General features: G+C 37.0%; 1 protein-coding gene across 3 annotated transcripts in view; it reads right to left on the bottom strand.

Moving 5' to 3' along the window:
- Positions 1–19,125, bottom strand: part of DENND1B (DENN domain containing 1B) — a 170,715-nt gene that overhangs the window by 63,322 nt on the left and 88,268 nt on the right. For 2 of the 3 annotated variants that reach the window (XM_074832741.1, XM_074832742.1), the window contains 3 exons: positions 17,795–17,848; positions 14,305–14,415; positions 424–524 (listed from right to left, as the gene is read on the bottom strand). In XM_074832741.1, coding sequence (XP_074688842.1) covers positions 424–524; positions 14,305–14,415; positions 17,795–17,848 — 266 coding nt within the window. The remainder of the gene's footprint in view (positions 1–423; positions 525–14,304; positions 14,416–17,794; positions 17,849–19,125) is intronic. The other variant, XM_074832743.1, reaches the window with a different exon arrangement.

Here is a 19,125-nt window from a genome sequence, read left to right as displayed (position 1 = left end):
TGTATAGACCTAAGTGAAACACTGATGCCTACTAACGTTTGATTTTGGAAAAACTGATGAGTTTTTTTCCTGAACACTTCTATCAGCATCATTTATCTCGAGTTAAAATAAATGCCAAATAAAAAAAAAGTGACACAGTCATATTTAAATTATTGAATGCGTTCTCTAACAATAAAGCAGGAACAGTTATTATAAACATGATTCTAAATGCTGCACTGATAGTAATGAGCACTGTAATGCAAGGTACCAATTCAAACACCATGTAAAGGCATGCTGAAATTTCTCTATTCAAGTCATCAAGTGCTTTCATAAACTGGACCCTGTCTATTAAGTCACATAAGTAGCTAGTGTTTTCATCAGTCACTCAGAATTACAAGACAGGTAAGAATCTCAGAAATGGGGATAACAGGTTAGCTGTCTTACCAGCAGTAGTCCAGAAGATGTGGAGGAAGCACTGGGATGTAAATGTGTTGCCAATACATTGGATATAACAATGCAGCTGACGCATGAACACAAGCAGTTAACTAAAAATAAAAATACACAGAATTGGCAACAAAAAATATGAATAAAAAGAAAATAAAAAATCTTAAATTAGCTTTTAGACATGCAAGAATCTTAACTTCCCCAAATCACCTATTATAGCACTTTTAAAATTGCTTTTAATTGCTTAAACGCATCTAACTGTGATATACGTATACAACATTTACAAGTAGTCAGGCTAACAAGTCAATTAAAAGTTAGCCCTGCTCAGCTATTTCCTTGAAAAAAGGAAAATAAACATGCACTACTTGATGTTTATCATGGTCAAACGCAGGTAGTGCCACGAACACAGAACTCTGAGTGGGAAAGACTCAGGGGAGGTTTTTGGTCCACATTTCTGCTATTTGAAACAACTAGAATTGGTCTGAACCTGCATGAAGCTGCAGAAGAGCACTAAACTCAGGGGCACAATCAACTCCTGTTTGTCACTACCTTGATTTCCAAACTACCTTTAAAAAAAATCTGAAGTCAATACTCCTCGTGATAGCAAAGCAACTTTATTACAATTTTCCAAAACTCCCTTCACAAAGCAGAGACCAGGAAGTGTGGCACTAGCATCACCAGAAAATGAAGGACTCCTTGACCAAGAAAAGAGGTGTTACAATCTGCTTACCATTCAAAATGGCCATCCCTGTTTTTTTAAAACAAATAAGCAAACAAACAAAAAAAACCACCACAAAAAAACCTCACCCACCCTCCACCCAAAAAATAACCTATGGAATTGATTAGAAATGTGGTTGAGTTCACCACTCAAGTGAGCAAAATAATCAGCAATACATAAAGAATTCAAATTTGATCTATCAAATACCACTTTGCTGTCAGGGAGTCACTCAAATTTATTCATTTTATTATGCAGCCACAGAGTTACAACAGAATGAGAAAACATCAAGACTGTGTTCAAAATAACGTATCCTATATCCAGCACATTAAAACTCTACAAACCTCATTAAAAAAAAGAAAAAAAATTAAAAAGGAATGCTCCATGTAGAAGACACCAAGCTTATGGAAAAAGACAAGACTGTTTTAATGTTTTATATCACAACAAAATTACTATCTGAAGTTAACTTGATAATAGCACTGTTTATTAGACATGTACTTTTACAGCAACAAAACGAAGAGCTAAAAATAAGATGTAAATCCTGTCCATACAGCAAGTGCTAAAACATTATGGATTTTACAGGAAAAAAAGCCCTCTTTGTGGAGCAGATCAGCAGTTAAAGCTTTCACACCCTGGCTGTCTTGGACATTTAGACTTGTAAATACAAATTATGCTGCAATTTTGTACACGTATTTTTACACTAAAAATGAAAAAAAGTAATTATAAGACCATTGCAGCAGAAATCACAGACAATTACAATTTGTGCAGCATAGTTTGCTCAGCACTCAGATTAATATAACACGATTAAATATGGAAAAGAAGAGGGTCTGAAAGCTCCTGAGGGATATCATTAGGGCAAATTGCCAAAGAATGAAACATGAGCCAGTCAGGAGAGTCTGGAAGCTGTAGTAGTACCAAGGGACTTGAATGTTCGACAGTTGGAGCTTCAGTAATGTGTGAACTGCAGGTTAAGGTATCAGGAGACTCTGTTCACTGACACACAGAATGTCACTATTGACCAGCGAACTGCCCAAGCCTGACAGCTACACTACAGAAAGCCAAGTATATCATAATTCCGTATTTAAACTCTTCGTTTCAGATTAACATCTCATTTCTTAGCTTTACATCAAACCACCGCAATTACTCTCATTTTAGACTTATAATAATGGCTATTTTAATAATTACTGTGTTGTTACTAAGAATGAATTGATTTGGGGGAGAAATAAATGAGTATCTTATCCCTCTTCTACACAATGGGATTTATGAGTTTTACTTCCATATTATGTCTCTCTGTACAGAGTTTAACTAACACTACTGATAGCACAGTCAAGCTCAGTATCATGTTTCTTGCCCTTTTACTCAAAATGGATATGGAATTACTAATTAGTATGTCCACATACTATTGTACATAGTATATAAATTTCAAACTGCAACTACCTATATAAAAATTAGCATTTCATATATTTCAACCACAGACTGAAATAAAGCTGAGCATACAGTTATACAGGATAACCCCCCATGTATACAGTCACCTCCTCCTCCTCTTAATAGGCATTCTTAAATTATGAATTAAGATGACTATACTATTTGCATGAAGAAACATTTTCTCATCTTATGCCTATGTCTATGTTATATTTTAGTTCCCGCTTTAACAGAGGAAGTGGAGAACAGCTTAAAAACATTTGAAGTTTATTAACTCTCTTGTTTTATAATCTATATTTTGGTGTGGCACTCAGACTGGCATCTATTTAACACTTTTAATTTAAAAAACCTACTAAATTTTAGCATTTCTAGCAGAAAAGGTGAAGATTTGATTACTCACAAATCAGGGTTTTGCTGTACTGTTCCTTGATTTTCTATTTAGTAACATTTTTAAACATTTCCATCTATGCTGCTGCAGTAGGTTTCCAAACGTTTTAGTATGGTATGAATATGTTTTATAGTTTCTTGATGCATACAGCCTGTAATACAAGCAGCTATGGGATTCTGCTGCTCTTCAAACTGTGTGACATTTCAATACTGTGCCAACTCTGCCTTTAAGCAAATACTGATAATTATGGATTTCATATTAAAAATTGCACACTTTATGGCAAAGTCTCTTTTTGCCTTTTTTACTGTTTCAATGGTGACTGCATTTCTCAAATGCATAAGCTATTGAAATAACTTACCTCTTTAACTGACATATTCACTCTTCTAAATCGAATGGGGACTACTGCATATCTTGCAATAATGTGCATGTCTTAAGTAACCAGACAGTTCAAGAAATCTGAAAAGCATTTGGGGACCAGGTATAGCCCAACTGCTCACATCAGAACTCAGAGGTCTATAAAGGCGACACTGGATTTGGGGGGTGTCTGGTAGCATCTGTGCTTGGGAGTGGAGCCAGCCAGAGCCCCAGCAGGCACCCTGCCGAACACTGAAGGAGGAGACAGTAAAGCAGAGAGTGCAGCATAAGCTCCTAGGTGCAGAAATGAGCATCTGTTGATTGACCAAGTGGTGAGATCTTTGGCAGAAAACAATTCCTTACACTATTTAGGAAAAAATTGTATGGAGCCTGTCCAAAAGGAATTATCAAGATCCATCTTTAAAAAAAAAAAAAAAATTGGGAGAGAAAGGTCATAGATCAGAAAAATCTCTTTTTCAGAACGGGTAGTCGTTATCCTAAATTATCTTGAAGTTGTCTTCAAGGCTCTGCACAGCCTCACCTATTTTGCCAGCAACAACTGGAGATTACATCAACTGTGAACTGCGAGCCCCTTTACAGACAAACTTGTATATATAAGGTGAAAGCACAACTGTCCAATAAAATCCACTATATAATTATGCATACACACACATCTATCATTGCTCATCTCTGCAGTTTGCTAAAAAATCCTAAATTATAGCAGAACAGTTACTGCAAATCTGATAGTTTATTACATGTTTGGAAGCAACAATTGATGTTGAGACATCCTCCTATAGTCTACTGCACTGGAAAAGACCTACCAGAGTTGTGTTTCTATCCATAACAAAATGGGCAGACAGTTTTTAAGTAAAGTTTTTGTCTGTTGAAACCCATTTGTCCATACAAAGAACTTTTAATATTTCCGCTTCCAACAATTTTGATTTTTTTAGACTGTTTTTCTCCATTTCAAAGAATGTCTTCTAGTTTAAGCAACTTTTATTTCAAAAATAAATCTAATTATGGTTTTAAAATTGGTTTAAATAATGTGGTTTTAAATTACATAAACATGAGTCAATTGACTTGAACTAGCTAAAAAACAACTTTTAACAAAAAATTTCAATGTTCAACCCCCCAATAAATAGACAAATTTAATTTGAAATCCCTAGCATTTGCATTGGACATGAGAAGAAGTTTCCTGTCCCAGTCTATCAGTAATGAATTTACTAACATTACTGAGTACAACTGAAAGTTTCAGTCTGTTTCTGATCTCTTCTGGTAAGACACTGCAGTCAGCATCACCATATAAGCTTTCATCACCCTGCAAGGAAATAATGTGGTGTTTTCTCCAGAGTTTTGTAGTGATTCTGGTACAATAATTTTATCTTTGTCTCCTGAAAAAAAAAAAAAAAATTTGCTGGAACTATGTGCCTGGTGATAATACAGTCTCTCTAAATAGTGGGAGACCACATCATAAAGTTCATTAGCAAAATTCATTACTGGGTGATAGTAAATTAATTACTACCAAATCCCTGCAGGACTGAAATAATGCACAAATTCTAGAGAATGGTGAATTACTTTCCACCTTATGGCAATAAGCAGCCACTTGGGAAGACTGTTGTTCAAAATCTATGCACTGCTGAACAGGAACAGTCAGGAAAAGTTTTAGTTCAAGACGATCAAAGCAGGTTTACCTGCTCCTGGGAACCTGGAGTGCAGCTTCTCCCTACCCCTCACGTGGATGCAGTAATTCTGGTGTGTGTATCTGCTACCCCAATGCTCACTTCCGTCAATGAACTTTTCTACTTTGGATTTCAAAGGAACTGGCCCCTTTCTCCTTCCCTTTTTTTTTTTTTCCTAATTTTAGTTTTTGCTAAAATGCTGTGACACGTCTAGAGTCATACTACTTCAGCTGAAAGATTTTCTGCAGACTCACATATTAAGCTTATTTGTACCTATTATTTGCATAATTTCAGAGTAACATGAAAATAATTATTCTGTATCCTGCACAAAACTTACCTTACTTTCTACATATATAAATTATTTTATTCAGAGACTTTTCTACAACCAAAGGTAAAAAGAGAGGCAGAGCATAGGTGGCAAGATTTGCACACACCGCAACGCACAAACTAGAAAGACAGAAACTGATTAGCAGAATCTTGTCAGAAAGCCAAAAACAGCAACAGAAGTTAGATAAAACGTTAAAGTAAAATTAACCTGTGATACCATACAACCCTTCAAAATCTACTATAAGCAACTACTGTGATAAAACTATTTCCTGAAAACCCTTAAACACTGCCAATCTCTGTCAACACCATATCCAGAAATGGGTACTGGTGTGCTCTCTCCCTCCTTCCTCACAGTCCCATTGGGCCAATGAACTGCTTCCCTCCCACTGCCTTGACCACACATATGTTGAAAGATGCCAAAGATTCTGTTTAGTTATCTCATCTACTTATTAATACCTATAGCAATAAATTTTAGGGGATGGGTCACTGTTTTACCACAATTCCAGTAGCTACCATCAACCTGGACCAACTCTTACTGCTGTTGCCCCAATACTTTCAGTTCATGAGAATTACTGAGAAACCGCTGCTTCCTGAAAGGGCAACAGTTGTACAGGTGAAATGAAGAGTCTCCTCTATGTTATTACAACTCCTAAGACTACCAGCTTTGTTAGAGGGGCATCCATACCTAAATCTTGTTTGATTGGGAATGAGATCAGGCCCCAAACCCATAGCAGATACTTAACGGTTTCTAAGACCTTTCTTCCCATCCATTTCTTGAATGGGTGGGGGAAGACTGCAGGGGAGTAAAAGTGGGAAGGGAACCTTGCTTTCACCAGTTTACAACAGAGCATAAACCCTTTCCCAGCTCTGAAAAATAAACAGTCCAAATAAACCATAACCAGTCCATTCTGCTAGCATTGGTGAGAAGTCAGAAGTCACTGATGAAAAAAAATTTAGCAACAAAAGAGAACAGAATATACTGTCCAAGTCACGATATCCAAAGCCAATTCTTATGCATTTCTTTAATTTAGCTCCTGGCTAATTGTTTCCCATCTGCCATCCCCATAATCTTTAAGAAGAAAAAGAGAGAGGCCCTTAAATGAGCCATAATGCATTTTCCTCCTGTTGGCAAGATGAGACCCCAAGCTCTCCTCCCTCACAGAAGGGAGAGAGAGGAAGAGAGGGGAAGGGAAATGTATCTCCTGTCCACAGATAAAAATTTTAACTTTTTGCATTGTGAAAATTAAATGTGAAAAAGAAAACACCTATATAAAAAACTTATTGTCTCCTGGGTTGCAGTTGATTTTTTTCTTTGAGTATTCACTTCCTTTTATCATTATTTCTGGGGGAAGGAAAGGGAAGAGAAGAGTGTTACTCATTAATTTGACAGCACTTCATATACAATCAATTTCATTCTTTTCTTGCAATTCTTGATTCACAAAGCAGCATTATGGCATCATTCTTGTGCATTAGTTTGGAAGAGAAAAGAAAAGACTGCAGACACGGTTTGTTCCTTGCCTATGGCTCCAGGAGTGACATGCTTCCCGATAATGGAAGCTGAGCAGAAAATAAAATTGAAGTGGTAGTAGACAGGTGAGTGCTCAACAAGGAATACCACTGGCATACTGTGCCTATACTAAGGACCTATGAGCACTTTTATAATCAGAGGCATCTATATAACAAAGTAAGTGTGGGTGGCATATAAAAAGCCATGTAACTTGATACAGTTATTCAATTTCTTCATCCCACAAATGTTTTTAGTATTTTTCGCAGGTAGAAAATGAAACTTCTGCAAGTTAGTCGTCAGCTTTTATCCCTAACACATTACAGATTAGGTTAACTAACAGGTCTCTTCTGATATTAGTTTATCCTATAATAAATTAATTATGCTACTTTTTATCAACTGTTCAATAATTTCAATTTCCTCATATTTCTTCATTTCATCTCTATACATTCTTGATAATTTGTTTATTCTTGTTTTGACATTTTTTTTCCTAGCTTCTTTATCTCTTCCTCTCTCACAAAAAACACAGAACACCACAAACGTTTTGTCCCTTTTCCTGACCATCTCCTGACTCCCCCTTTCCTCCATCCTTTATTTTATGACCTGTCTCCATGGAGGAAGAGCTACCCTTCCATAAAAGAAGGGAGTTCTGCAAATGTTTCTCACTTCTGAAAGTAGAGTTTCCAGGAAAATAATTTTTATTAACATTTCCTCCCCCAGAGTAACTCCATGGTATGTTGTTCTGCCATACGCTAATTAAGAAGCAGCAGGGAACAGCTTCCTCGTGAATAGCTGACAGACAACTTATTTACTGCAAGCAAGAGTAGAGATAACCACTGACTATGTTATAGTTCATCTTGTCACTGGTGAATTTTGGAACGAAAGAGTGATAAAGCAGCAGTGACTGTGAAAAAGGGGAAATCTTGCCATAATGGCACACCAGAACAGAGAGCTGGTGTTACACTCACACACCCAAGATGTGAATACCACTTGTATTCACATCTTACACTTCACACGACCACCAATGACTTCCGTGGTGCTTTTTTTAGGGGGTGAGGCAGTTCTCGTCAACAGAATACAGCCTCTTTCACTTTCAGTTCTCACACAGCCCAACCACAAAGGATTCAGTACTCAAAGGCTTCTCTTAGATTGCATATGCCCACAGCAGTGCCTGCACTGGCTCTACACAGCATTTTGTTCTGGCAGTTTCTACTGAATTTACAATTATATGAATTGGAAAAAGAAACAACTTTTGCCCCAGATTATCTTAATCTTGGATTTGTTCTTTTTCCTGAAAGTGCTAATAAGTGAAAAATTTAATTTTGGAATTAACTTGTAGATCTGTCTTCCTGTCTACATGTCCTTTTACAGTGTATTTTTTTGTTTTTTTTCTTTGTTTGGGATTTTTTTTTAAATAAAACCCAGTGATACAGTTCTTCATGCTTTATATGGATGGAAGGTAATAGCAATCTGAAACTTTATTGTTTTTTTCCCCTGTCTCATTAAAAAAAAGAATTTTAATCGTTTGCTGACTACACACTTCAGTTTCTTTTCACAAATTATTTCACAATTATTTCTCCTAATATTATGCTGTGGTAATGGCACTTCAAGACTGGGGAGAGCTTTCCAGTTCTGGCACTATATCCTGACCACATTTGGATTCTATATTGACATCCCTCAACTTCTTTGCTAGAAGCACCCTCCCTAGGGGTGTCCCAATGGGACCTTAACTACACCCACAACACAAACCTCTGCCCAGTTTATGTTAGACTACTTACACCTGAAGTATATATTAAACACCACTCCTTATCTACTCCCAGATCTAATGGTCTAATTGACCTAATATTCCAAAATTAATTCTAATTATGCTTCTGGGAACTCAGTGAGTATCAGCAGAATATCTGTTCTGCCTTGCAAGTTAATCATAAATTCCCATCCATTTCTTGTTTTCCAAGAACTAAATTTAGCCCTTGCACATTTCCACCCACTATGTACTACGTCACAGGAATTTGAGATATGAATTAAATTTTAAATTGATAATTTTTTTAATTATTGGAACAGTATTATTTACAACGGATCTGCCATACACTTCATAAATAAATTTTTAGATAAAATTGTGACTGTACTGCAGTTCACAATTAAAATGAATTAGATGTTATAGTTTGTTTAATTGGAAATGGGAGCATCATCCTATCATAAGGCAATGTGAGGACATCACTAAACTGAATGACAACTCCCAATGCCACTATTTTCTCCAACACGGAAGGTCTGTATGGAGCCAATTGTTCCACTGTCTTGGATCCTTAGTTTGCACCAGAGAAGTAGTTCCATAAATAGCCAGCTTTGAACTCAGAAACATAAAAATACAGAAGAGGAGCTTTCTGTCTTTCCAGGCTCCACGCTAACGTACATTGTGCTCCAAAATCACATGCCAGTGATCTGGCCTAGTCACAAAGCACTGCTTGGCAGTTTTTTTAACCATATCCATGAATTTCCAACATGTAAACCACAGGAGAGATTTAAGTGAAGGGAGAGAAACAGACAACCACACAGTTGTTTTCTGATTCAGTCGACGATATTACTGCCTTGGGACATATGGATTTTGGAATAAACTCAAGAATTTCAGATTTAGAGTTGTATGCAGGAGGAGCAAAGTGATTCACAAAGACAATGTGTTTAGAGTAAGCATTATGCTTTCTCTAGCGGCTGGTATTACATTCTCCAAGAAGCCTCCATATCTTCCCAGTGCCTGAGCGACCGTGGATAGTGTGACCATACCTGAACAAGACTAACGAGGCAAGGAACATGAAGCCACCACTCAGAACAACTCACTATGGCAACTGAGGCAACTGCAGAAAGCTCTCTTTGCGTATAAGCAACAGTAAAAGTGACTCCACAAGTGTATGTTTGTGTGTAAATTTATATTCAGTGCTCCTTCACCAGAGAAAATAAAAATAAAATCTGTACCTTTTATTGACATATACATTTGTTTTATACACCAAAGAAACCTACAGCCAGCGCAAAGCAGAACTTTGTAACCACCATGCTCTCAGACACATCAGACTTGTATTACCTGAAACAAATACTGGTCAAAATGGAGATAACGTTTAGACATTTGATTTAAACTGTAGCATCCTTTCCACCTGCCAGTGTAGGCCGCAGAAGATACACTCTAGTTAGCATATTACTGACAGGATGATGAGAAAGCTCCTGTCAGACACTGGCCAGCCGGGTGTTTGAGACAAAACGCACAGCCCCAGCTGACTAGTTAGGGAAAGACTGGTGAGGTACAATTACAGAGGCATATGACAAGCTTTCATGCTTGAGCGACTTGAGAACCGATGACATGGCTTTAAACAGCAATCCTTCCTACCTCCGGTCACAAAACAGCAATAAGTCAACTGATGCACTGTTGTAAAATCATGATTTATTCCTTTGCTTTGAATACATGAGAGTGTGGTATGATGTTCTGGTAGACTACCACAGCAGGTGCACTTGGGGCCAAAACATCTAGGGCCTGCCTCCAGCATGCATAAAATCAATGCTGTAGTTCAGCCTTCCTGAAAAAGCCATCCCCAGCACTTTAATAATTTATAGAAAGATTGAATTAAAAAATTATTTGTACTGAAACTCATACAGCTCCATGCAACTAATAAGAATACGTGCAGATGCAGTGACATGTGAGAAAACGGTGCTGTGCAAGAACATACAGCGTGACATTTAGGAAAGGTCTTCCTTTTACAGCTAAAGTGAAACAACTAACAACCACCTCTGAACAGATCAATTCCTTTGTTTCATTCATCCTTTCATTTAATCCAAAGCCATATAATTTGTTTCTCTTTCATAGTTTACTGTTCAAAAGCCAGAAATGGTAATTTTTGCCATAAACAGATCTTACAGAGCATAATCCTCAGGCTAGCTGAATCCATCTCTCTCTAACACTAAGCCTGAAGCAAGCTGTGAGGTTGGTGATAATCACATTATTAAAGTGGTTGGAAAGTCAAGCTAATAAAAGAATCAACAGTTAAGGCAAATAATGACCCAGAAACTACGACAGTAAAGAGTGCTGGGAAGTTTCCACTTATATCCTGGTAGTAATTGGTAGGGCAAGTAGACAAAGATCTCCCCCAAAGGAATTTTTAAAGGGGGTAAAACCACAGAAAATCAGTTTAAAGAAAGCTGCAAAGAATACATAACAATTGCAAAAATCAGAAGATGCATATAAAACAAAGCCTGCTTGGCTGTAATAAAATTTAAGCTGACAATTGAAACACGCCCTCAGGATAAAATGGTACTTACCTTTTTCTTTTTTTAAATTTAAAAAAACTCTACTCAACAGCTTAAAATAGGTAACATTCTTTTCTCTTTTTCTTTTTTCCTCCATATAAACCTTTTTAAATACAGCATCATTTTTTTCCCTTTTCCTTTACTTGAGTATAATGAAAGCATGAAATTTTTAAGGGCAGAAATGCTAGACAAAGAATTCCTGTACATAAGTAAGTGTAGTTTTCCATTCCTGGCCCCCCACAAGAAGGGCGAGGAGAAAGTTGAGCAAGGCCTTGAATTATGCCTTTTGTTATCAGTCACTGCCCTGAGATAGTGAACCGAAACAGAGCTGATAACTCGAAGGTGACATCACAACCCAGTCTTCATGAACTGACATAAACACTTGATATTCAGTTAACCCCAAAGATAAGGCACAACTCCCTTAACAGAAAGTTGTACTTGATAGCACTATTTTTGAACAAATAATCTTTTCAAGTATCAAGCTGTTATTTAGGAATATTAAAACATGACCTTTGCAACACAAAGTACCAGTCTGCTGTGTTTTGTACACAATAGTAAAACAGCACAAAGCCAGCAAATGCTAAGGTCCAAATACACTCCATTTGCTTATTGGTATTATATTAAGCAATCCAACATTTTAAAGAAGATCTTAAACCAAAAACATATTTAATCATTCTTGGCAATTCTTACAGAAGATACTGAGAAGCGTTTAATTTACTTTTTAAATTATACTGCTCTGTAAAGAAGCAAGCCTTGCATCAGTCCTGTTCTGTTTATGAATGAAATTTGCAGGTAGCAGTTCTCACTGAAGTTCCTGATAAGCCAGTTGTATTTTCGTTTTATCAGAACTCACTAGTGCAAGTGAAAATTAACCCAGTCCTATATCAAAAGTGGATTCAACATGATGTGACAGTAATTTCATTTAGCTATGACTTAAGTAATGCTAGTAAACTGAAAAAATAACCAGAAAAAAGTGAAATTGATGTGCTATCTCTTTTTGGACTCAACCTGCAACCTACTGTTTACATTCACAGCTTGGGGACATTCTTCAGGACATCCAAATGCCACTATAAATGTCTGCTATTGCTACCTATACTTGTCCAGGAGTGATACAAATTATTTTCAAGTGAGGACACTGTCAAGAAGACTATTACTTCATTAAAAGGTTTGTAATAAACAGCTGAATTCTGAACAAAGTTAAAGTTTCTCAAAACCAGCATGTTATAGCTGTTGTTCCGTAATGACTTCCAGAGAGCTTGGAATCTGAACATAGAAATAAGGTGGTCTAGATCAGCACAGTTTGATTCTGGTATCTCCTCTTCTCTTGTCATATAGCAACCGAGATCAGCTGACACGTTCAGCCTAACAAAAACAAGTCTTAAGAGGATCCAAATGTAGGCTGAGAGTACGATTCTAAATTGTGTTAAGCAGATGGACATGTGCCCACCTGCAGAATGAATCTTCCACATGCACAGAGCTGCCATCATGATTCCTATCTCCTCTCTACTAGAGCAGTAGAAGAGGTTTGACTGAGGCATCACTGGAGCTGAGGTTTTTTTATGGTGCTTTTTTTTTTTTTTTTTAATATATATACAGCAAGCTGGGTCCCACACTGGCAAACTGAAAAATAAAACAAAATTTTAATTCCACAGTTTTGCTATGTCATGGGAACTTCTACTAAGCCAGGTTCTTTGAAAGGGCTTTCCCTTCAAAGTCTCTTCACCCATTTGTGTGGTCTTATTCCTGTACTGTAACGCCCTACTCTTTCCCTAGCCGTTTGAGGTGGGGAAGGGAAGTATGATAGAATACAGAAATTTCCTAAGATAAAGTAAAATCTTTGGTGGTTAAAAAATATATCATAGACTAGTAATTTGAAGGTTGCTTATATTCATTCACTATTTATTTTTCTCGGTTTCCATTGTTCGTGTGGCCTCTGCTTATATATTGCCACTGGTAAAGTGCTGTCTTTGTGCATTGTCCTAGCTGCAACAGTGACTGCAGATTCAGGGACCCAACACTGTGGTGTTTAAAAAAAAATAAGGCATTTATATAATTGCTACTATCACCTAGAATTGTAAAACCTGTCAGCCTTTTACGTCAATTCTGAATCTTCTCTATCTTCAATTTACTTTTGACTCAAAAGAATCTGAAGGGGTTTTATCCACTATATATAATCCAAAACTTCTCGCTCCTTACATGCACACATATGTATTGGAAATTGGTACCTGCAAGTCTTTGAAATACTAATTTTTAGCACCACATCCAACCCTGTACCTATGTGTTGAAAATAACTGTTCATTTATTTGGCAGTGCAATTAGTTTTCAGGAACATAAAGCTGATTTTCCACCATAGAAAGCATATTAAACTGTTAAATTTTTATTAAAATGTTTTATGCAGTACTGTTGAAAAAAAATAAAGGTATTTTCAGTGACTCTGCTTAACAGGCTAAAGATTCTGCATAACAAATATATGACGAAAGTTGGTTATAAAGTGACAGTCTTGTACTAATGCAGGATACTATATACTAATATAGGATGTTTTTAAAACTCGTCAGATTCTGTGAAGAGCAAAACAAAACAACATCTGAATGTTTAAGGTATACTTTCAAAATGAAACACAACATTCTTTTATTAAGCAGTCTATGCAGGCATAAGGGGAAAAAAATACATTTTAATGTGGGCAGTAGCCTAAAACCTTTAATAAAAAAAATGCTATTTTGACTTGTACATTATTATCAGTCTGAAGAGCTGCTCCAAATCAGAGCTATTACAGTACGTACTCCCAAACCACTCTAACAAAGATGAATCTACCTATTACCAGGTTAGGATAGCAGCTATTATTATGGACCCTTGATTTCTTTCAAGTAGCTCCAATGGAATAAGCCACAAGTGAATAATAAAGATCTTATAATAGCCCTTAAGAATTCTTTTTAGGTTAGAAGGCACAAAAATGAACTCAGGAGAGTTAAAGAACTCTCATCTCCTGATAAGAAAAATAATTAACCTGACTTAATGTATCTGAGTAGGTCTTATATAAATCAGACTTTTGTACTTCAAGAGCCAGACTAAAACCATATATCAGAAAACTATGTAGATATTGTCTTATAAGTACACATGGAACATATCTAAAACCACAAAGGTCTGCAGGTCATTTTGTGAAATGTTCAATATATTCTACTTAAAAGGAGATGTGTGAAGTACTTACAGTGCTTAGTTTGCTAGAGGTAATAATGATTCGTCTCTCATGCAACATACTGGCATAAAGTTGCAGCATGTTGTTCACATCCACAGCAACAAAATATTCAGTGAGGTTTCTCTGTTTAAATAAATAAGATGTTAACAATATAGCAACAGTATTAGCTAAGTGGAACATTTTATATATTACTTACAAATATTTTTGTCCAATTAGTAGGTGGAAAAAAAACCAACTCAAAACTATGAAAGAAATCCCTCTGCATTAAAATTTGTATGCTTTAAGAATAATTGATTGGACTTAAAGCCAATAAAAAACTAACTTTGGTGTGAGTTACTAATATTTTGCTCATTTGATTATGCTTGTGAATTTAGATTTGCCCCTTATTTTTCAAATTTGAAAAAAATAAGAAATTTTGTATTATATCAATAGCACCATATGCTATTAAAAGTAACCATTACTTCCAACCTAGAAACAGATCTTCCATCACTGCAACAATTGTTCTGTCATAGCTACAGTAATAAAACTGTGCTATTTTGCCAGGCTCTCCCAAAGTCAACATATTTTATTCTACTTCAAGTACAGTAAAACAGCTTTTTGAAAAACACCAAGCTTTTGCTTGAGCTGTATGTGCCAGGACATCAAAAGTCCAGCAGCACTGGTAGAACGTACTGGGTCCTTCCTGCAGCCACCCTTTTCGCCCCTAATAAGAACCCCACTGTGGGGTTTAATGAAAAGCAAAGTCACCAGCACCTCTTATTTATAGTTCATACAACACAAAAGTGGGGGAAAAAAAGAAAAAGGAGGGGTGGAGGGGTGGGAGCAGGCAGAATCTCTCGGAACAGTATTCTGCGTGGCATAGATTCTGAACAGTATTTCTGCACGGCATAGTGCCAGAAACATACAAGTCCTAAATAAGCTAAAACAGCTACCAGCAAAAACGCCTAGGAAAACAGCAAATTTTTGTAAATGTTAGAGAATATGTATGAAAATATACTAATACACCCCACAATATACAAAACATTTAATTTCACACATTCATTATCGTATCTGCAACCAGAACTCTTACTCATCTCTTCTCAGGAACAACATATGACTGAACATTAACGTAGGAGGTCTATCAACTATATGCCCCAACCCAAGGATAGAAATCTGAACAGTGGGACTGTTAGTCTATACTGGATGTGGCCAACACATGGCAGCATGTGGAAAACCCCTGAAAAAACAGCAAAGGTGAGACAAGCAGCAAAGGCTTCAGAGGGGGTGACGCCCCTGACTGCCAGCACCCCTGCCGTGGGGGCTGGGACATGGCGGCCGGCTGCGGCCTCTCTGCCTCACGGCCCTCCCGCAGTCAGGGAGCATGGCGTGGGGCAGAGCCACTGCTCACCAGCTGCTGGCTTATCTCCTGACAGACTCTACTCTGTGAAAAGCTAACTTTAGTTAAAGCCTGGATGATGATCAGAAGGTTGACCTCCTTTTTTGATATATTGCAATATTAAATTAAAAAAGATACTGAAAAGACAAACGAAGATCCAATGGACGATCCAGTTTCATGTAAATTCAGAAATGCATTATTAATTCAGAGACACAGAGTATAGAGTTATTCTTGGTCCATGCTGCATAAAATTTTGGAAGAGATAAAAACAAGAGCTTTAAGGCTACAAACACTCCATTTAGAAAGAAATTCTGGCCTTTCAAGTGCTACTTTTCACTGGTTGTCAGAGGCTGATGCACCGTGATAATTTGAGTCCAATTTACCTCAGACACCCTCTAACACTGTAGTTGATAATAGTATGCTGTTTCTGTCTTGCAAAAGCTGTGGTAAAAAGAGTTTGCAATCTCGTACAGACCAATATATCTTTGGGAGACAGTTAGTTGCTTCTGCATTACATCTGAAAACTTACTGCCCCTGAAATATGTGAATATTACAACAAAGAATAAGGGAATTCATTTTATTGCTAATTTACTCTAATTACCTCAGGTCCTCACTCCCTCCGTGTTCTAACCCTACATTAGTACCATACTATTTTGATTCATACTGGAAGGATGAGACTTCTATAAATGGAGTAAAAAATAGTTACAGAAAGGCACCTTGAAAATTACTTTTCATTTCTTCCACAGAATCAGAAAAATAAACCCACAGGATGGCACCATCTCAAGACCCTCCCTCAGCCAGAGTCTCAGAGTGAAGTTTCCCCACATTTTCTTCAAGTTGAAGATGTAACACACCTTCTAATCTCCAAAGCTATGTTTTGTTAGAACCCCAAATAACAGGCTAGAACAGAGGAATTAAGTTTCCTTTAAAAACAGAGGAATTCAAGGCAAGGGTGAAACAGATGAAAATAAACATTTAACAAACAAGCCCGTCCTGCCCAAAGAGCCCTTGCAAGAAGAGTCCTCCCTCTCACTCCTCTATCCAGCAACCTTCTGTAGTTCTCTGGGTCGTAACGAGGGCCGTGCCATCTCCTCTGGGTCCCTGGCGCAGACTGCCTTCCACCACCGCGGACGTACCCGCAGGCCTCCTCTCCGCCGCGAGCACCCTGCCGCTCCTCGCCAGCCTTGACTTCCCCGGCTCTGTTTCCTGCAGCAGCCCGGGAGCCGCTGCCTCCTGCCTCACCCGCAGCGTGGACAGGACGCCTTCCCCTCCGCGCCCGCCGATGCCCCACCGCAGAAGCTGCGCCTGTGCCTGTCACACGGCCTGCGCAAACACCGTGACATCTACCAGGAACGAGTTCTGCGGCACTGCGGCATTTTGGGCCAGGGTGAACCCCCCAACAGCTTAACTTTCAGAAGGATGTTATTATTTGAAAGGGTAAAAATGTACATCATGTACATCTATACATCCATATTCAATTCCAGATTTCAACGCAAGAGTGGAAAGCAGAAAGTTTCAAAGTTCTTTTATTAGATGTTACCCAGTTAAACACATCATAGAGAATGTGATCCGAGATTTCACATTTGCAGTCTACCCACAGCACCGTCACGGATTCAGAATCTACAGAATGCAAGCCTTCATTAAAAAAAAAAAATAATAACCACCACCATTCCTAGTGCATGGTTACCATCCAAATGTAAGCAGGTACGGCATGTTTTCAGAAAGCCTGAAACAATGCCTTCTCACACAAAAAATAACCGCACATCTTGATAGCTGAATTTGCAGCTTAGCAATGCAGTGTTTAAAGGGCAGGTATTCAAATAACACGAGGTGCAGAAGTAGAATAAATTTTACATAAATATTCCCAAATAAATGCAAACAAGACAAGTAATTACGAACAAAGGGTGGATATAGCAGTGGTCAAAAATGCCCTGTTAATGCTTTAAAATGGGTTAATGATGAATGCAACAGTAACTGCTAGCTAAAGGTTGTAATAATAGACATCTATCATTCTAAGAACAGTCTTGGAAGAAAAACATCTCCTATTGATAAAAGCAGAGTTCAGCCCTGCCCACAGAATGAGGTTGATATTCTCCTAAATATTTAAAAAAGAAACTGCATACTTACGCTTTCAGGGATTGTTGGCAATCCAGTTATATCAGGAGTAATGAAATACGAGTGCTAATCAATGGGGAAAAAGTAATTAATAATGTATGCACACAGAAACCAAAAATTCTTTTTTAAAAAATCCAGCATTTAGGATTTCCAACCCCATCTTTGTTTAAGCAAATAGCCATTTTTCCAATAGCATTCTTACCACTGCTAGACAAAGAATTAAGCAGATCACGACACGAAATGACAAGCTCTGGTTCAGCACAGCACACAAACCAAGGGAACAAAACGCTGGGCTGCAGTTTTGAAATAACACTGAAATTAAGCCAGCTTTAATTGTTGTCACAAGCCTGAGAGTAGCATTGATTAAATTAAGCATTGATTAAAAAAATTGCAACCAAAAAAAAAAAATGTTAACAAAACGTAAATTTAGCGTGGTAAAGGAAAGATCATTCACATGAAAAAATTAATTAGAATACAAATATTATTACTTGATATACATTATTTTCTCTTTCCAAACATCTTTGAATCAAAAATGTGCTGAGAGAAATGACAGCTTGAGATTTTGCAGTCATTTATGAAATACATTAGCAATTTTATGCATCTTAGTTTGAAACGATCTAGGATGTAAATATAAAATGGATTAAACTAAAACCAGATGTAATTTAAATTATTCTCATTAATCCAGTGCTTTTAGTAGTTATCAGACATGGATTTAGCTCAGTAATTTTAAGGCATTTTTGCATATTAGTCTAAATCTTGGAGGACAAAAAACCTTAAGTGCATACTAAGTAAATGTGATAATTATTGACTTTTTGGCTTTTATTTGTTTTTAACGTAATTTTGACATTTTTCATAGACTTTCTTTGGTTTTATAGTGTATTTTGAAATTATAATTAACAACACAAAGACACAGCTTTTTTTCAAGTCAAACTTGAAAAAGATATACCAAAACATAAAGGAAGTCTGTAAGATATTAAATGCGTCTTGTGTTCAAGCAAAAAAAAATTTATTAATACTATTAACTCTGTGTAGGAGACTTATTAAACCAGCTTGATACATTTAATAGAAAATTTTCCCCACAAATTAGGTCATTTGGCAATAGTTAAAAATTTAAGAAAAAAAATTGGCTTAAAGAAGGCATCCCATAAACATCATAGCACTTGCACAATAAATATCCCAGGTTGTTGTTTTGCATCAACAGAGGGAAAAAGCTAAGATTTTTTTTCTCTAGTCAAGAACAGGAAAATATGCAGATTAATGGAATGCCTACATTCTTCAGAAGTATAGTGAGAACAGAAGATTATTTCCTATATGTAATAAGGTCACAGAATATATATCAAAAG

This window comes from Strix aluco, chromosome 8 (assembly GCF_031877795.1).
Source record: "Strix aluco isolate bStrAlu1 chromosome 8, bStrAlu1.hap1, whole genome shotgun sequence".
NCBI lineage: Eukaryota > Metazoa > Chordata > Aves > Strigiformes > Strigidae > Strix > Strix aluco.
This window is presented reverse-complemented; position numbering and strand designations above follow the sequence as displayed.